Source organism: Eretmochelys imbricata, chromosome 1 (assembly GCF_965152235.1).
Source record: "Eretmochelys imbricata isolate rEreImb1 chromosome 1, rEreImb1.hap1, whole genome shotgun sequence".
Taxonomy (NCBI): Eukaryota; Metazoa; Chordata; order Testudines; family Cheloniidae; genus Eretmochelys; species Eretmochelys imbricata.
This window is the reverse complement of record NC_135572.1, coordinates 156,646,662-156,664,380: the sequence shown is the minus strand read 5'-3', so window position 1 is coordinate 156,664,380 and position 17,719 is coordinate 156,646,662. Positions and strand designations below refer to the sequence as shown.

At 42.4% G+C, this 17,719-nt stretch overlaps 1 protein-coding gene across 5 annotated transcripts in view; it reads right to left on the bottom strand.

Annotated features, from left to right (window-relative positions):
* Nucleotides 1-17,719, bottom strand: part of KDM6A (lysine demethylase 6A) — a 274,824-nt gene that overhangs the window by 80,468 nt on the left and 176,637 nt on the right. For all 5 annotated transcript variants that reach the window (XM_077817638.1, XM_077817656.1, XM_077817647.1 and 2 more), the window contains one exon: nucleotides 5,393-5,427. In XM_077817638.1, coding sequence (XP_077673764.1) covers nucleotides 5,393-5,427 — 35 coding nt within the window. The remainder of the gene's footprint in view (nucleotides 1-5,392; nucleotides 5,428-17,719) is intronic.

Sequence of the window (17,719 nt, the reverse complement as noted above, 5' to 3'; positions counted from 1 at the left end):
TAAGGGAAGCTAACTATCTGAAAAATTCATGCCCATTACGGTTAAGGACAATACGAAGGAATTTTTAAAATTTATCATCAGGACCAAAAGAAATCTTACAAAAGTATAGGTCTGTTACTAGGTAGGGATAGTAAAATTGTCAATGATGCAGGAAAAGGAAGAAGAGTTCAATAAATATGTCTGTTCTATATTTGGAAAGAAACTGGATGATACCACTGAAAGGTGTGAGTATGAAATACTTTCTATTCTAGTAGCAAATAAGGAGGATGTTAAACAGCAACTACTGAAGTTAACATTGTAAAATCTGCAAGACTAGATATAACTTGCACCCAAGAGTTCTGAAAGAACTGGCTGAAGGAGTTCTGTGACTCACTGATATTTAATAAATCTTGGATTACTGGGGAAGATACAGAGTGCTAGAAATAAGCTAATATGCCAATACGTGAAAAGGTTAAACAGGGTGACCAATGCATTAGTGAGAGAGTATTACTGGAATACTGTGTCCTAATGTCCATATTTAAAAAGGATATTGACAAATTGGAAAGGTTTGAGAAATAGCTAAAAGAATGATTCAAGGTCTGGAAAACACACCATTACAGTAAGAGACTAAAGAAGCTTATCTATTTCGCTTATCAAATAGAAGGTTTAAGAGGTGACTTGATCACCCATAGGCATGTAGGTCTCTAAGTACCTACACACAGAAAAAAGATTTCTGATAGTAGAGGCTCTTTAGTCCAGCAAATAAAGGCATAACAACATCCTGTGGATGGAAGTCGAAGCTAAACAAATTCAGAGTAGAAATATGAATTTTTAACAGTGAGGGTAACCACTGGAAAACCTTACCTAGACATTTGGTGGATTCTCCATCACTTGAAGTCTTTAAAACAAGATTGGATGACTTTCTAGGAGATATTCTCAAGCTCAGCCAGAAGTTACAACAGGCTTGATGCTGGCATCACTTGTGAAATTCTATAGTCTGAGTTACACGGGTCAGACTAGATAATCATAATGATCCATTTCTGGCCTATGAATCTTGAAAGTCTCAAGACTAGAATTCAGAATTAGAGGGTTGATTCCTTAACCTGTCAACCAGCCACATACCCTTCAATATCACGCCACTCTAACAACCTGGGCAGCATTTAATAATGTTGTCAACAGTTAAAAATAGGCTAAGTGCACTGGATTCATTATTAAAATAAAAACTGTAAAAAAATTTAACTAAATGTGCTACTACAGAATCAGTTTTGTCACTGATTTTAGGTGTGTTGCACTGCAGCATGTGAGAGCAATGCCTGAAAAGCGATTGGACCAAATCTCAGTTGATAAAAATTAGTATTGTTCAACTGACTTCAATGGAACTTTGCTGATTTACAACAGCTGAGGATCTCGCCCATTGTTTACACTATTATCATATCTGAAGCCCACATGGATAACATTACAATAGGCAATTCTTAAACCAGTAGAATCAAAATATCTATTGTCAAAATATTACAGGAAGAGATTGTGCTCGCAAACATTAATATTTAACTATTTGCTTTAGGAACAAGTGCTGTATACAATATTTTTTAAAAACTGCATTTAGGTAAGTGATATATTTAGCAATCATTCTAGAACATAAAAATCACGAATTGAACAAAGAACTGTACTGGGGAGGAGATTAAGCGGAATTTTACTGCCATTGAAACAACTGAAATTTTTGTTTCACAATTTGGGCAGATTTGGTATTTTTACTCGTATTGAACAGACCTTTACTCCAAAAATATCTCACTGACATTAGTGGAATCACTCAGAGCAAGGTGAAGGAGGACTTGTTGCACCTTAGAGACTAACAAATTTATTTGAGCATAAGCTTTCGTAGCTCACGAAAGCTTATGCTCAAATAAATTTGTTAGTCTCTAAGGTGCCACAAGTCCTCCTTTTCTTTTTGCGGATACAGACTAACATGGCTGCTGCTCTGAAACCTGTCATCAGAGCAAGGTGCTACTCAGCATGAGAAAAGGTCTAAAACTTCCCTGACACCCTTTCTAGCATATTTTAGAGATCCAAGTAAATAAAAATATTTATTCCATGAAATATACCTATCTAGTACAAGCAGGCTTACAAACACAAAGTGTGCCATTTATACATTGCTCACTCACTGAAATGCAGTGCAGTTAATCTGTTTCCTGGTCCCAACTAAGTATGCATGCAATTTATCAGTCTGCCATTTAAACAGCGTCTGCTGTATCCAAGAACTCTCTCTAAGCCTTAGCCCTGAACGTAAGTAATTCGTCATAAATGCATACAGTTTGCATTTTATAGAATAAAACTTCAGATTTAAAAATTACATTTTTAAATGTATCACATTATTTAAAAGTTGCAACATGTATAAACTATAAATTTTTAGTTAATTTTGGCACAGCAGAATAATACATTTCTCCTTTTCAATATTGTCTCTAGTTATGTTGGTGAAAACAATGATTTGTATGTATGTCATTTATCTAAAATACTGTACTCCAGTATAGATGGACAAGTTCTATTTTTATAGCCCTTCTTCTGGGCTATAACCTCTCAAGCCTATAATCTTGTATATATGCATTTTTCACTTACACATATTAAAAGCAGAATCAATTAAACATGTGTATATTCCTCTTGATATCACTTAAACTGAAACATGATGACCCACACTGCTAAAACTCCACTGCAATTTTGGTTAAATGGGTATTTCTTAGTAATCAGCTCCAATTCTGGTTATTTATTCCAATATTAACACCAAACTAGGTGGGCTTGCTGGAAAAGACATGCAACTGCCACAAAATTGGAGTTCTAGGAGAATGAAAAATCAGCATTTTCCACTGTAGGAGCTAATTTGCAGTTGTATAGGAAGAATACAGATTTACATTCTAAACAAACAATTGTTTGGTAAGGACTGAAGTATATACTATGTTGCACAGCATTTGTAGAAAAGCACTGAAAATGTACTTATATAGTCTTTGTTGTGCTATATGAGGCTTTCCACAAAATGAATTCAATGACCAAGTTAGGCAAAATGAATCAAATTAATTAAATTTGCAGGTTACCTTTAAAGAAACACAACTTAAAAATAACATGCTATAATCAAAGTTCTTGCTTACATTACTCAGAATATTAAAAGTTAAAATTTTAAAAATCCAATCTATTTCTTGCTATTTATATTGGTTTTCTTCCTGAATTTTGCTCAGCTTGGAAAATGAAAATCAATTAAGTGATTTTTACTTTTATTTATATTTGTTTTCACTGTTAACTGTAGGAGAACATCACATTGTTTAAAAGTTGTTTTTAAACAGAATCTTTGGTTCCATGGGAACCCTCAATCCCACACAGATGTATAGTTGACTGGCAAAAGACTTTGGCTTGGATGCACCTAGAATGGCCACAAAAATGGATAAGAGCATACAAGATCGTCCCTTTGAAGCACTACTGAAGCTGGTCACAGTACATCTACACTGTAAGAACTACAGCAGCTAGTATCAGAGCCCAAGTTCTTGGCTCTAATCTGTGTTGAGATCAGGCTTTAAATTCAGACACACCTTACTGGAAAATTCAGCGTAGACGAAACACTGTTCAGAGTAAATGCCCATCATCCAATTATATAAAGCTGTTTCTCCCAAATGATGGGGTCATGAGAAGGTTTAATGGGTCACAGGCCCGGTGGGGTGGGGGTTGGAGAGCGAGCCCACCCTGCACGCACGCCACAGTGGTAGCTCCTGTCCCATGGGGCTGACCCTAACTCCCTACTCCAGGCATTGTGTTCTGGTGCATGGGGTCACAGCGCCATATCACCACTCGGGAGTGGAAAATGCCAGCCTTCACACAGCCCACTCTGTTAAATGAGAAATCACAACTAATGCCAGCAACCTGGCGACGGAACATCGATCAACGATCTCCCGGTCTTCAGAGCAACAACCCAAGCCACCTTACTCTTGACGTAATTATCTGTCTTAACCGTAATTATCTGTCTTTAAATGTAAAATTATAGTTGTTGCTCCACATCAGCCATACAAAGAAGCAGCAGCACCACCACTCAGGTTTGGCTCGGCTGCCCCTCCTTCATGACCTGCCCCATGACCTCTGCCCCAGCACTGCAATGGTAATTCTGGCCTGTTGCGGAGGAGAGGCAGTCAATGACGGAGGGGCAGCTGGTCCAAATTTGGGTGAGTGACATTGCAACCTAATCTGCATGGCTACAGTGCCACTCAGGTTTGGCTCAACCAACCTTCCATGACAGCCTGCCTTCTGCACAAGGCCAGAATTAGCATTGCGGTGCTGGGGCAGAGAACGCTGCTGCAGGTAGTCAGTGCTCCCTTGGCAGCATGAGAAGGCAGCACTGGTGGCAGCAGCGAAGGACAAACCTAGTCTATAATTTTGCCCTCCTGGCCCCCCACAAATTTGGACCGTGGGTGGGTCACCTCAGTAAAAAGTTTGGAAACCACTGACGTAAGACACCTGATATGAGGATCTGGATGTTTGATTTACAAAATATACATGTTTTTTTAAAAATGATTTAACTTTCACAAAACAGTCAATTTATGCTCCACCCACAAAAATTACATTTATTTTATCCTTTAGTTGAGGAAAGCACAGAATTTACTTGGCATTATTTTGTTCACAATAGCTTTTGTTTTCTATTTATCTGTGTTCTTCAGGACACATCTTTTACTTGTTTTTTTCAACTAGTATCTATATCTATACACAATAGAAAGCGTACAATGCACATTATGTGACTATGTTTTCACTCAAATTACACCACGCTTTGAAGGTATACTTAATAGTTAGTGTGTTACATTTATTTGCATCCTGGCTTCTTCATTCAAATTGGTGGATAAGCTGTCCATACATTACCAAAAGCCTACTGAGGAAACTCTGAGGGCAGAATTTGGCCCAGAATTGATATCAGCATAACTTTACAGTCTGCAGATGACGACTCATCTTATCTGGCAATAACCTCATTTATAGGTTTCTTTATGTTCACACATATGGAGCCTTAGAGCATCTGGCAACTGTTTTAGGAACTACTGTATTGAAAGTCAATTTAAAATTTCACAAAGAAATTTTAGCCAATAGTTAAAGTTTAGTTCTTGCCTGAAAATGACTGACAGTGTATCTAGGAACTGGCAAATACAAAGATTAAGAAAAAATAGCTAGCCAGCCTCTTATATGTGCAATATTTCAAACTTACAACAACGAATTACATTTCCTGAGCTGTTCGTCCATTATAATTATCTTCTTAATGAACATAAGTTGATGCGAACATCACAAAGCATGTGCCGCCTAACTTACATTCACAAAAGTGTCACTAGTGGGCTGGATTTCACACTGATTATATAATACACTGACTATATTTCATCAAAAGTACAAAAAGCTTAACACTTACCTGGATTTCATATAAGTGGGCAATGTGAAACTGAACTGTAAAAGTGGGAAAGTAAAATAATTAATTATAATAAAAACAGTCATTTAATAAGAACTAAATAGTTTAATAGTAAACACTTTAAAAACATAAGTAACACATTATGAGTTTAGGTTTATTTCCAAATAAATTTTATTAGTGATTTCAAATCTGACAGTAGCATTGATGGAATATGAACATGTGCGCCAGTAACAGCGTTATACTTACATAGAAACAATGCAAAAACCTGAACTTGTAAATCAGATACCACAAAACTTATTGAGATTACACCAAATTTAACAAAAACAAAAGTAGCTACCTGTCTCTCATGGAGAAAATGCATAACAGCACCATGTTGTAATATTGTCAGTACATAAGCCAATCAGAAAGAAGCAAATACAATTTTTCTGCTGTTATTTAATTACTGGTGGAGCTGACTGGATAGGTCACAGACCAGAAAAAACATGTTATATGCATTAAAGCATACACATTCTATCTGCAAAAACACACAACCTTCTTATCCCCTACTCCTAGTCTTAGTGCATGCACCTACCCCTCAAAGGCCCTGATTCAGCAACTGAATTTAATTTTAAACCACAGTATCTCAAATAGCTAAAACTGTTATTTGTCTTGTGAAATCTGGGAGTTTCAGATTTCCAATAACATACAGCATCAGTTATTTCAGAAGACAGTCTAGCATAAAATGGTCATTTTTCCACAGAGTCATGTAAAACTATAGACAATTGACTGGACAGGTCAAAAATTCATTTAGCATCCCTACTATGCATTCATGCATCAAAGGGAATTCTAACTCCCTACCACCATAATAGTAAGATGTCAAACATCCTGGGCCAGTCCATCCCCCAACTGCTGGTGGCTGATTGGCTAGGAAGTTGTTGGGGTTTTTTGTTTTTTTTAAATGATTTACTCTATGTGTTTATGAACAAGCTGTTTTATGTTTGGTAAATTTTCACATAAATTTTTCAGGGGATAATTATCCACCACCCAACAAAGCAAAAACAAATTCCATTCCCTAAAACTACTTTGATTTGCAGAAAACTATTATTTTCACCAAATATAACTTCAATCACTCCTCTCAAGCTATACAGCAACTAAGTGCTAGTGAGAAAATACATATGTACAGTATGTATAATTTAAAGAAAATGAATAACCAGAACTACCATCATTGAAGCATTCACATAAATCTATATTTTAACTTTTTTAAATAAGATTTTTTTTAAAAACCTAGTAGGCCAAAGACCGTCACTCAACACATGAATTCTGACTGTGGATCATGTTCAGTAAGGCTATGGCTACGCTACGAGGCTTTTAGTAACAGGGCTGCGCCGCTACAGCTGAGCCACTAAAAGGCACCCCAGTGTAGCTGCTTTTTGTCAGCAGGAGAGAGCTCTCGAAACTTCCACCACCCCCCACAAGTGGCAGTGGCTTTATGGGCAGGAGAGAGCTCCTGCTCACAAAACGCTGTTTACACAGGTGCTTTTTGTCGGTAAAACATTTGTCATTTGGAGGGCAGGGGTGGGTGTGTTTTTGTAACACCCCTGAACGACAAAAGTTTTGCCGATGAAGTACCAGTGTAGATAAAGCCTCAGTTAATGTGATAAAAATCCTTTAGAAACTTTAACTGAAAGTCAGTGTACATTACTCACTAAAAATTGTCTCAATTTTTATTTTATCCGCAAAACACAGAGACCATTTCATATTAAGGAGACAAAAATCAATTTTCATCTAGTTTTCTGTTTAGGAATATTGTTTTTTTTTTTAAATTATTTAAAATCTCATACATGAATACTAAACAAGAAACCTGAGAGAATGATACTATGCAATATTTCTGTCAAATTTTTAAAAAACTTTTAATTTAACAGCAGATTCACTGGTATACCAGAACAGCATAAAGCAGCCAGAGTGCACCAATAGTTGAATTTACAACTGCTTTGCATCAGCAGGGCAAGGCAAAGCAGTCAAATTGAACTGGTGAATCCAGCTCTTAATTAGTAATTAGAAAAGGAGCACTTGTGGCACCTTAGAGACTAACCAATTTTTTTGAGCATAAGCTTTCGTGAGCTACAGCTCACTTCATCGGATGCATACTGTGGAAAATACAGACAACGATTTTATACACACAAACCATGAAAAAATGGGTGATTATCACTACAAAAGGTTTTCTCTCCCCCCACCCCACTCTCCTGCTGGTAATAAGCTGGTAATAATAAGTATTACCAGCAGGAGAGTGGCGTGGGAGGAGAGAAAACCTTTTGTAGTGATAATCACCCATTTTTTCAAGGTTTGTGTGTATAAAATCGTTGTCTGTATTTTCCACAGTATGCATCCGATGAAGTGAGCTGTAGCTCACGAAAGCTTATGCTCAAATAAATTGGTTAGTCTCTAAGGTGCCACAAATACTCCTTTTCTTTTTGCAAATACAGACTACCACGGCTGTTACTCTGAAATTAATTAGTAATTAGTTTATCAGTTCAGAGGGCTGTGTCATGGAGAATACTCCTGTGTGAAAGGATAGGTGGGGGAAGGCCAGTTTCCAGGTCCCAATATCTCTTCACTTTAAAGCTTCTAATAACTTGCTAAATACAATAAAATAAATAACTTAAGACTAACACAATTATTCCTGGTCTTACAGTATAAATACCAAGTTTCTTAAAAAATATTGGCAGAGTAACAGACTCTAAAAAAAATAATTTCTAATGAAAACATCAACATAAGCTCAAATATAGCATCATAAATCCCTGCATTTATTCCTAAAACTATACTATTCTTTAAAGATGAGCCACAAATGATTTCCCCCCATGATTTACAGAAAGAGTTTGCATGTTTTTTGTCCTGCTTGTTTCTTTACCTTAGAAATATCAGCAGTATTGAATTCTGGTCTTCCCCAGTTTTGTTGAAAGACTTCTTGGGGATGGGGTGGTACCTCAAGTACATGCATGGGCACTCTGAGGCCTTATCTACACTAGGATAAAAGGCTGATGGTACATCTGCATTGCAAATTCAGGTGTAACTATAGTGCATTTAGGCATATCTGCATTAGTTTTAATCTAGCTAGCAGGGGAAACAATAGCAGTGAAGATGGAAAAGCACAGATTTAAGTGCAGGCTAGCTGCCTAGACAAGTTAGTCACATCCTCATTGCTACTATTAGCTGCACTAGCTAAATTTAAGCTAATGCAGGTGTGCCTATCATCATTACAATTTAGTCTGTAATGTAGACATACACTGGAACATTCTAAAAGTTTAGTACAGACAAGCAATGGATACTTAGTTTAATGCATACTCAGGTGTCTGAGTTCAAAGCTAAGCTCCTAAGGTTTTAACTTGATCAGAATAACACATGTTCAAGGCAGCGTTCCTACTTTACACTAGACCCACAATGTTAGCAAGCACATCTCATTTAAATTCTAATACAGACAAGGTTTAGAGAAGGGAGAAGTGTGCTGAATCTTTAACAAAGATATGCTTTCCCCCAGGCAATGATTGGGCAGAGAGTTACATAGGTGCTCGACAAGAAATAAGTTTTAAGTAGTCAATCCCATTAAGATATTCCTTCCTCTTTCAAGTGCTCAGTTTTTAGTCTCGTGATGACATAATTTTATTAGGTACCTAAATCAGTGTTATAGAAAAGACAAGTTTTTTGTTGTTTTTTTAAAAACAGCCCAGAAACCATTTTTAGGTTTAAAATAACTACTTCAGGCTCTTTTACATTTTTAGAAACCCTCCTTACCTCTTCGCTCCCCCACCCCCAACAAAAAAAAAAAAAAAAAAAAGGCCTCATGCTCCTTTTATTTCATCTTCAAGGCTCACAAAGAAAAACACATATTCTCTATGGGAGAATTAGCGTAATTACAGCATTGAGGACTACTCCCACAAGGACTAATTTCAAAGGGCTTTCACAGCCCTGTGCCAGATTGGGCCCTTTAAGGAAATAAAAATAAAGTAGAAATTAAACACCATAATTAAGGTATCCAATCATTATATTCAATATAGGTGAAATACACCAACAAATTCTGTTAAGCAGTATAAGTCAAAAGTATAGAACAAATATAGTAAGCTAAATGAATGTTCATCACTAATGACAGTTGTCAGTCATCCTTACTGAGTTGGTAACTAAGAAACTATTGCCCATTTCTTCATTCTGAGCTCTAATTTACAGTATCTCATGACTTAAGAGTACTAGAGAAATACTCATACATAATGTAGAAAAAATTGGCTCATTAAAACTAATTTTAACTTGCTGAAAAACAGCTCAGCATTCCTCAGAGTATGACAGGCCGAAAAGATCACTCAGTACACCAGCAAATAAAACCCTTAACATTTCACTTCAAGTATCGCTATAAAACTGCGTGTCACCTTTCACTACACAGAATCCAAGCTCAACTCTCACTTTTCTAACAGGCTGATATTTTACACTAGGCTAATATTCAGCACAGAAATTTCCTGTTACCCTCCAAATTACTGCAATTTAGCAAATTAGAAAAATCTACATAACACAAGACACTGGAAAGAGAAGGTTACTCACCTTGCAGTGACTGAGGTTCTTCGAGATGTGTGTCCCTGTTGGTGCTCCACTCCAGGTGATGGTGCATCCCGGCGCCTAGAGTGGAGCACCCACAGGGACAGCATTCAAAGAACTTCATGTTATCGTTTAACATTAATTTTCATTTAATAATGCACTACTTTATCATCACTTTCCCCCTCAAATAACTCAGTATGCCACTAGGATGGCAACCAAACTTTCCTCTGTATTCTTCTATCTGTAGAGCAAGAAATTTTGAAAGGAAAGTTTCATTTACCTGCTAATTTTCAATGGGATAATAACTCAGCAGTGCAATTTAGTTATTACTAGATGGGCAACAGAAACAAAAGCAGTGTCAAAGCTGCTGGTAAAGTTGTTGATACTGTAAAGCCCATTCATCCCACTCCCTCACTGTGTATATTGCCACCCCAATATTGTATCTTCTCTCTCAAAATTAAAAGGAGAAAAGGAGAAATGGACAGATGTTCAGACATCTTGTAGAAAAAAAATAAACAGGTTAGCAGATTCCCCTCTCCCCCCAAACCAGAATGTATTAATTCCTAAATTAAAGAGAGGTCAGTAATGAGCATCCCAGCAAAAACACAAACATTGGGTATGGGAGCATAAAGGAAGGAAAGAACATCTCAAATACTTTCTTCCAAATAAATCATTTGAAATCATTGGTCCGCAACAACGTGAAGCATCTTCTAGCTGAAGGATGTATCAGTTAATGTGACAACTGAGCTTTGGGTTTTTTTGAGAAAGTATGCTGGCAGGCTAGCTTGCATATTAATTTAGTGATTGTTGAACTTCTTCCACCTTAGGAAATGTTGTATTTCTAGTAGAATTTGCTTGAAGGTCAAACATATGCTGTTTGAACGCCCTCTCTATTGTGTCCTTGAATACCATTTTTTACCTGTAGTCAGGGCTATAAAAATAAAAAATAAGTCCTGTTTTTATGAATATTCTTGATGCTTTCAATTAGTATTTTCTCATCTCTCTTTCTATCACAAGCCTGTCCTTGTCAAGTGGCATCATTTTGGATGTAAAGCTGGTTAGACAGTTTCTTGCAGCAAGATGGTTAGATGGATTCTTAGGGTACATCTACACTACAGCTCAAGTAGACATGCGCTAGCTCAAAAACAGCAGTGTAGCTGGGGGTAGCACAGTGGCAGCCTGGGCTAGCTACCTAAGTCCTTACCCAATGGGCTTGGCTGGGTTTGTACTCAAGCCACTAGCTTGAGCTGTTGCTCATGCTACACGCACCTAAGCTGTTATTTTTAGTGAGCTAGCCTGAGCAGAGTTAGCATGCGTCTGTGTACCCTAGGTGGGAAACATGCTCCTAGCTGTAGTGTATACATACTCTTAACAGCAAGTCTTACAAAATTCATAGGAGTTCAGAGAAAAAAAGGTTACTTACTTTCTCATAACTGTTGTTCTTCAAGATGCGTTGTTCACGTCCATTCCACATTAGGTGTGAGCGCGCCGCGTGCATGAGCATCGGAAACTTTTTCCCTTAGTGGCTCCGGTAGGGCTGGTGGGGGCCCCCCCCAGTGTCACCACTGGGCCGTGCATATATACCCCCTCCGGCCCGACCCCCTCCAGTTCCTTCTTGCCGGTGACTCCGACAGAGGGGTAGGAGGGTGGATGGTGGAATGGACGTGAACACCACATCTCAAAGAACTACAATTACAAGAAAGTAAGTAACCGTTTTTTTCTTCTTCGAGTGCTTGTTCACGTCCATTCCACATTAGGTGGATCACAAGCTTACCTCTGGAGGAGGGTAGGAGTCATGGAACAACTGCTTGGAGGATCGCTCTGCCAACCGCCGCGTCCTCTCTGGCCTGCTGGTTGACTGCGTAGTGGGTTGTGAAGGTGTGCACTGAGGACCAGGTGGCTGCTCTGCAGATCTCCTAGATTGGGACCTGTGCCAGGAACGCCGTGGAAGTCGCTTGCGCCCTGGTCAAGTGGGCTGTGACCGCGGAGGCTGGAAAACCTGTGAGCTCATAGCACGCCCGGATGCAGTAATCCAAGATGAAATCTGCTGCGCCAGCACTGGGAGGCCTTTCATCCTCTCTGCTATGGCCACAAACAGCTGCGCGGATTTGCGAAAGGGCTTGGTGAGCTCCAAATAGAACGCCAGCGCTCAACGCACATGCAGGGTGTGCAAGCTGTGGTGACTCGGGTCCGTATGGGGTTCCGGGAAGAAGACCGGCAGACAAATGTCCTGGCCCAAATAGAACTGGAAGACCACCTTAGGGAGGAACTTGGGGTGCGGCCGGAGCTGCACCTTGTCCTTGTGAAATACTGTATACGGTGGCTCAGCGGTGAGGGCCCTCAGTTCGGACACCATTCTAGCCGAGGTAATGGCAACCAGAAATGCCACCTTCCAGGAAAGGTGGAGGAGAGAACAGGAAGCGAGGGGCTCGAAAGGGGGTCCCATGAGTTTAGAGAGGATCAGGTTAAGGTTCCATGGAGGGACTGGTGGGTGGGAGTATGGGAACACCCTCTCCAACCCTGTAAGGAATCGTCCCACCATTGGGTAGGAAAACACCAAGCCCCCCGAGAACCCCGGATGGAAGGCAGAGATTGCCGTCAGGTGCACTCTGAGTGAGAACGGGGCTAGTCCTTGCTGCTTGAGGTGCAGGAGGTACTCCAGGATGGCCTGCACCGGGGCCTGGCACTGCCGCACCTGTCGGGGGTCGGGGTTCACACCAACACAAGAACCTTTTCCACTTGGCCATATAGGCCGCCCTGGTAGAGGGCTTTCTACTGCCAAGCAGAATTTGCTGCATGGGAAGGGAGCACTGGCTCTCCAGGGCATTTAGCCACAGAGCCTCCATGCTGTCAGGAGCAGTGACTATAGGTCGGGGTGGAGAAGCCGCCTGCCGTCCTGTGTAATGAGGTCCCGGTGTAGGGGCAGGACAACTGGGGCCTCCACCGACAGCTCTAGGAGAGATGTGTACCAGTGCTGGCAGGCCCAGGCTGGGGCGATGAGGATCACCGCTGCCCTGTCCCTGCACACCTTGAGTAGGACCTTGTGCACCAAGGGGAGCGGGGGGACGGCATACATCAAGCCCCCTCTCCACGGGATTGCAAAAGCGTCCGCGAGTGAGCCCTGGGCACTGGCCCTGGTAGCTAACAGGTCTACCCGGGGAAATCCCCGCCTGCGAAAGAGCGAAAGCACGACATCCACCCTGAGCATCCACTTGTGCATGCGGTACGACCTGCTGAGGGAGTCTGCCAGCTCGTTCCGTTGGAGCACTGGAGGCCGGGGTCTGCCATATAGTCTTATAGTTGGACTGAATGGTCTCAATGACCAGGAGTGCTATTCCGGATGGACCTTTGGGGCTCAAAATATCCACCATGGGGTCCTCCTGCTCAACCTTCTCTTCGGCCTGCAACCCCAAGTTTTGGGCGACCCTGTGCAGCAATTCCTGGTGGGCTCTATGGTCTATCGGTGGAGGGCCGGACACCTCTGTACCCGCCACCGCCTCATCCAGGGAAGACGAGGAGGTTAGCTGCAGCTCGACCCCCTCTGGTTGGTCCTCCTGCTCCCCTGCTCCTGTAGGAGGGGCCTCCGGCTCAGGCCAGGGCAGGAGTCCATGGGACGGGACCGGACAAGGTGCCAGTCTCTCCGGTTTATCCTGGGGGAATGCTGGAGGCCTGGATACTATAGCCTCCGGCACCGTCTGGCGTCGGTGCAGGGACCGGGACCACTGCACCAAGTAACTTGCTCTGGACGGGGCCCCTTGGCGCTCCTGGTAGGTCCAGGGAGTCCAGAAGGGCCAGTGGCCTGGCAGTCCCCATTGGGGTTGCCAGCCCTGTGAGGGTCCCTGCTGTCCAGGGCCCAGTACAGGTAGCTACAGCGGCTGAAGTTGGCGCCGGACTGCGGTGATGCTGATTGCTAAGGCCACGGTGGTGCCAACAGTCTGCGCCGGTGGGAGAATGAGCAGCTCCTGGCTGAGCAGGAGCTGTATCCCCGGGACCAGGACCAGGATTTGGACTGGGACCGGGACTGGCGTTCCCTGGACCGGACCGTCTGCGGGAGTCCTCTGGCGAGGGCCGTCCCAACTCCTCCCGGTGCCGGTCTCTGGGTGGTGCCAGAGAGTGGCGTGCCCTTTCCAGTGCTTCTTCGTGCCAACCTACTGCTGGTGCTGCAACCTTCTTCTGGGCCGCTGGCAACTGTGAGTCCGCGGAGTCGGAGCTCAACCGGGACCAACTCCGGGAGTGGTGCCGGGACAGTGTCCTTGAGTGACACACCATTGCCAGCTTACCCCTCCACGGCACCCAAGGCATGGGTGCCAGAGGGTTGTCCCCATATGGGAGGGGGCTTGCCGCCTACAGCTCGATGAGGTCCTTTGCAGCCTCAAAGGTGCCTGGTGTAGAGGGCTGATCCGTTATGCCCTCAAGCCCATTGTCTGCACTGAGCTCACTTAGGTCTGGGCTCGGTGGTGCTTGTGCTGCCGGGACCGCCGGTGTCAGCCCTGGTACCGCAGCCTTCCCGCTCTTACTGGTGCTCGGGGCCTTGGGAGGCACCAGCCTCCTGTGCAGGGAACGAACGCGCCTTCCTTTCAGCTGTGCCGGGGGCCACACCAGGGAGTATGAGCGGTGCTGGGGCCTAACCTGGCGCTCTGGGGCCGATAGTTTACGGTGCTTAGCTGGTGCCGGGTCTCTCGATGGCTCCGGGGCACTACGCACCAAGGAAGCCTGAGCCGGTGTCAGGCGCTCCAGACCTGGTGGCTGCAATGTGGCCTCCATCAACAGCTGCTTTAGACGAAAGTCTCTTTCTTTCCTTGTTCTTGGCTTAAACGCCTTGCAAATTCTACACCATTCAGTTTGATGTCCGTTCCACAGTCAACATAGACACGAGTCATGGGGGTCACTAACTGGCATAGGTTTGCGGCACGTGGCACAAGCCTTGAAGATGTGAACCTGCGGCATGCCCCGCAGCCCAGGGCGGGTGCTGGAGGCCTCCAAGCACCTAATGACTTAAGTGTCCACAATAGGTATGTTAACGAACTGATAACATCTACTCTTCTACGAGAGAGAGAGAGAGAGAGAGAGAGAGAGAGAGAGAGAGAGAGAGAGAGAGAGAGAGAGAGAGAGAGGTTGTTCCAAAGCCGCAATGGACGGTAAGAAGGAACTGGAGGGGGTCGGGCTGGCGGGAGTATATATGCAGTGGCACCACTCGGGGGGCCCCGCAGGGAGCTGCTAAGGGAAAAAGTTTCCGACACTCGTGCACGTGGTGCGCGCACACCCAATGTGGAATGGACGTGAACAAGCACTTGAAGAAAAACAATTTTTCCTTTGTGGAATATTCATACTGTGGCTTGAACCATAATAAGGCCCTAAATTCAGAAATCCTCCTAGCTGAAGTGATTATGACTACGGCTGCAACCTTAGTATATAAATGTAATCAAAACTTCTTAAGCTCAAAAACGTTTTGCAAAAGTAGATGGAATACAATATTCAGATTCAATATAGGACGTTTGTGAATGTTTAGAGGTCTTAGGAATCCATCTGCCCTGTGGTATCTAAATACAGATTCCTTTACCCTGTAAGTTTATCAGAAGTATCTACACTTCAAATCTTTTCACTGTAGACATCTGGATTATTACATAATTCACTACCAGGATCCTATCAAAGCTATCTATAAATTTAAGCTTTGATCAGATTCAGTTTTGCGGTATGTGCATCAGTGCCTAATTTTGTCTAACCCTTCTAGAGGCCTCTATGGGTGATCCCATCCTGAAATCTAACACAGATACAAAGGGTATGTCTACACTGCAAAAAACAAAACAAAAAAACCAAAACACCCCTGCAGCAGCAAGTCTCAGAATCCAGGTCAACTGACTCAGGCTACAGGGCTAAAAATAGCAGTGTAAATGCTCCCACTTGGGCTGGAGCCCTGGCTCTGAAATCTGGCGGAGGGGAGGGGGGGTAAGAAGGGGAGGAGGAGACAAACATCTGTAGCCGTGTAGCGTGAGCCCTAGTCAGCTAATCTGGACTCACTCGCTGCCGCAAAGGTTTTTTTTGGTAGCACAGACGTACTCACACAGATCATGCTTGCCCTTCCTTGTTACAATCAGGTCAGAAACCCACTGCGTGTAAACTGAACACTCCATCCAATTTAGCCAGTGCTTTAGTGTTCAGTACCTCTAATATACATTGGCTGGATTGATTACCATGGGCGCCAACCCTGGAAAAGTAACATGCCCTAATGTGTAGAGAGCATGCCACTTTTCCAAATGTTTTCTGACATCAACAGACTGGAAACCATCCAAAACAGTTCTTTAAGGATATGGAAGAAACTCCTAAAATAATGTTCTCTCAGAACCAGCAGGTAAGGAACTGATATATGATCAGAAAAATATAACCTCAACAGTTCTTCCTGGAAATTGCCCAAAATATCCAGCAGAAGTCTTTATGTTTCACATAGATCCTCACCAATGGACTACGGCTATGCATTGTATCATCATTCCTAACAAGGCCCAGGAACTGTCTGCTGGAAAAAGTCAGAAAAGATTTTCCTTTTCCAATCATGTACCGTAATTTGAGCAAAAATTCTTCTGAAAGACTTGAGCACGGCTCATCAGAATTAACAGGTGAGTGACTGTTCATCTGTGAGTTAGGCTTTTCTAGTTCCTGTTGATGATCAAGACAAATCCCACTACACTGTAATTTTGGGAAAAGAAATCAATGACAGATGTTTGCACAGATGATTCAAAGTTCTTGAGTTACCTGCCTGGGTCCTCGGTGGGAAGAGGGTAACCCCCCCTCTCTGAATTATTATGTCCTTCACCAGAGAGGAGGTACCTCATTGTAGCTCTGGGAACAGATTATTCTTCAGAATTTTATGATACTTAATTTGTATCTTAGTTTAATCTACATCTCTTGCTAGTTGGCTTCTGTTCATCTTACATCACATATGATGCATCAAATGAGATGACCATGTCTTTTTTGCATGGAGCAAGAAAATACTTCAGCTTTGGTTTTGGAGAGCTCTATCACTCTCCATAAATATGACTCTCTCTTAGCATACGTTTGAAAAACTCCTAAGGGGGAAAAAAAGGGTTTTCAAGTATTTTAATGCAACTTCTCAATCTCCGTCTGAGAGCTGCTCCTTTTCTTGGGAGGAATCTAATACAACTGGAATTAGCACGGTCTCTCTCTCTCTCCATTCAATGGAAAACCACAAAATGAATTACCACCATACTAAGGAGAGAAATCGAGGGTGCAATATTAAAAACAATCTGAATAATAGAGGGAAACATGCTTACTACTGAAACAGCTGAATTTCAGGCAGACAGGGAGTCACTGTAATGCTGCTATTCAGAGGCAGTTGGAAGGGTAAAGAGGGTGATAAAGGAGATTCTAACACGTCTGTAACACTAGTTGGGGAAAGGTACCTTGAAGAATGCAAAGCAGCTCTGGAGTCCAAAAGTGTACACTCATCCTTCCACCAAGGGCGGAAGAATGAAGTATGTTTCACTGCCTCTTCAATTTCCTTTCTTAGGCCTTTTGGCATTTTGCTTAATAGTACTGGGAAAAGGCATTCAATGCTGTGACACACAAGCATGCAAAAAAACCCCAAACAAAACAAAACAAAAAACCTCAAAGGAACTTGGAAGCATTGAGAAAATTGGCAGTATAGGTCATATAAAATATATAATAAGGGATCACACTGCTGACAGCAAATAATGAACTGAAAAGCCAAAGATCAGATTTAGGTGGGAACTCTCCAACTGTCTGCAGGCAGCCCTGAAA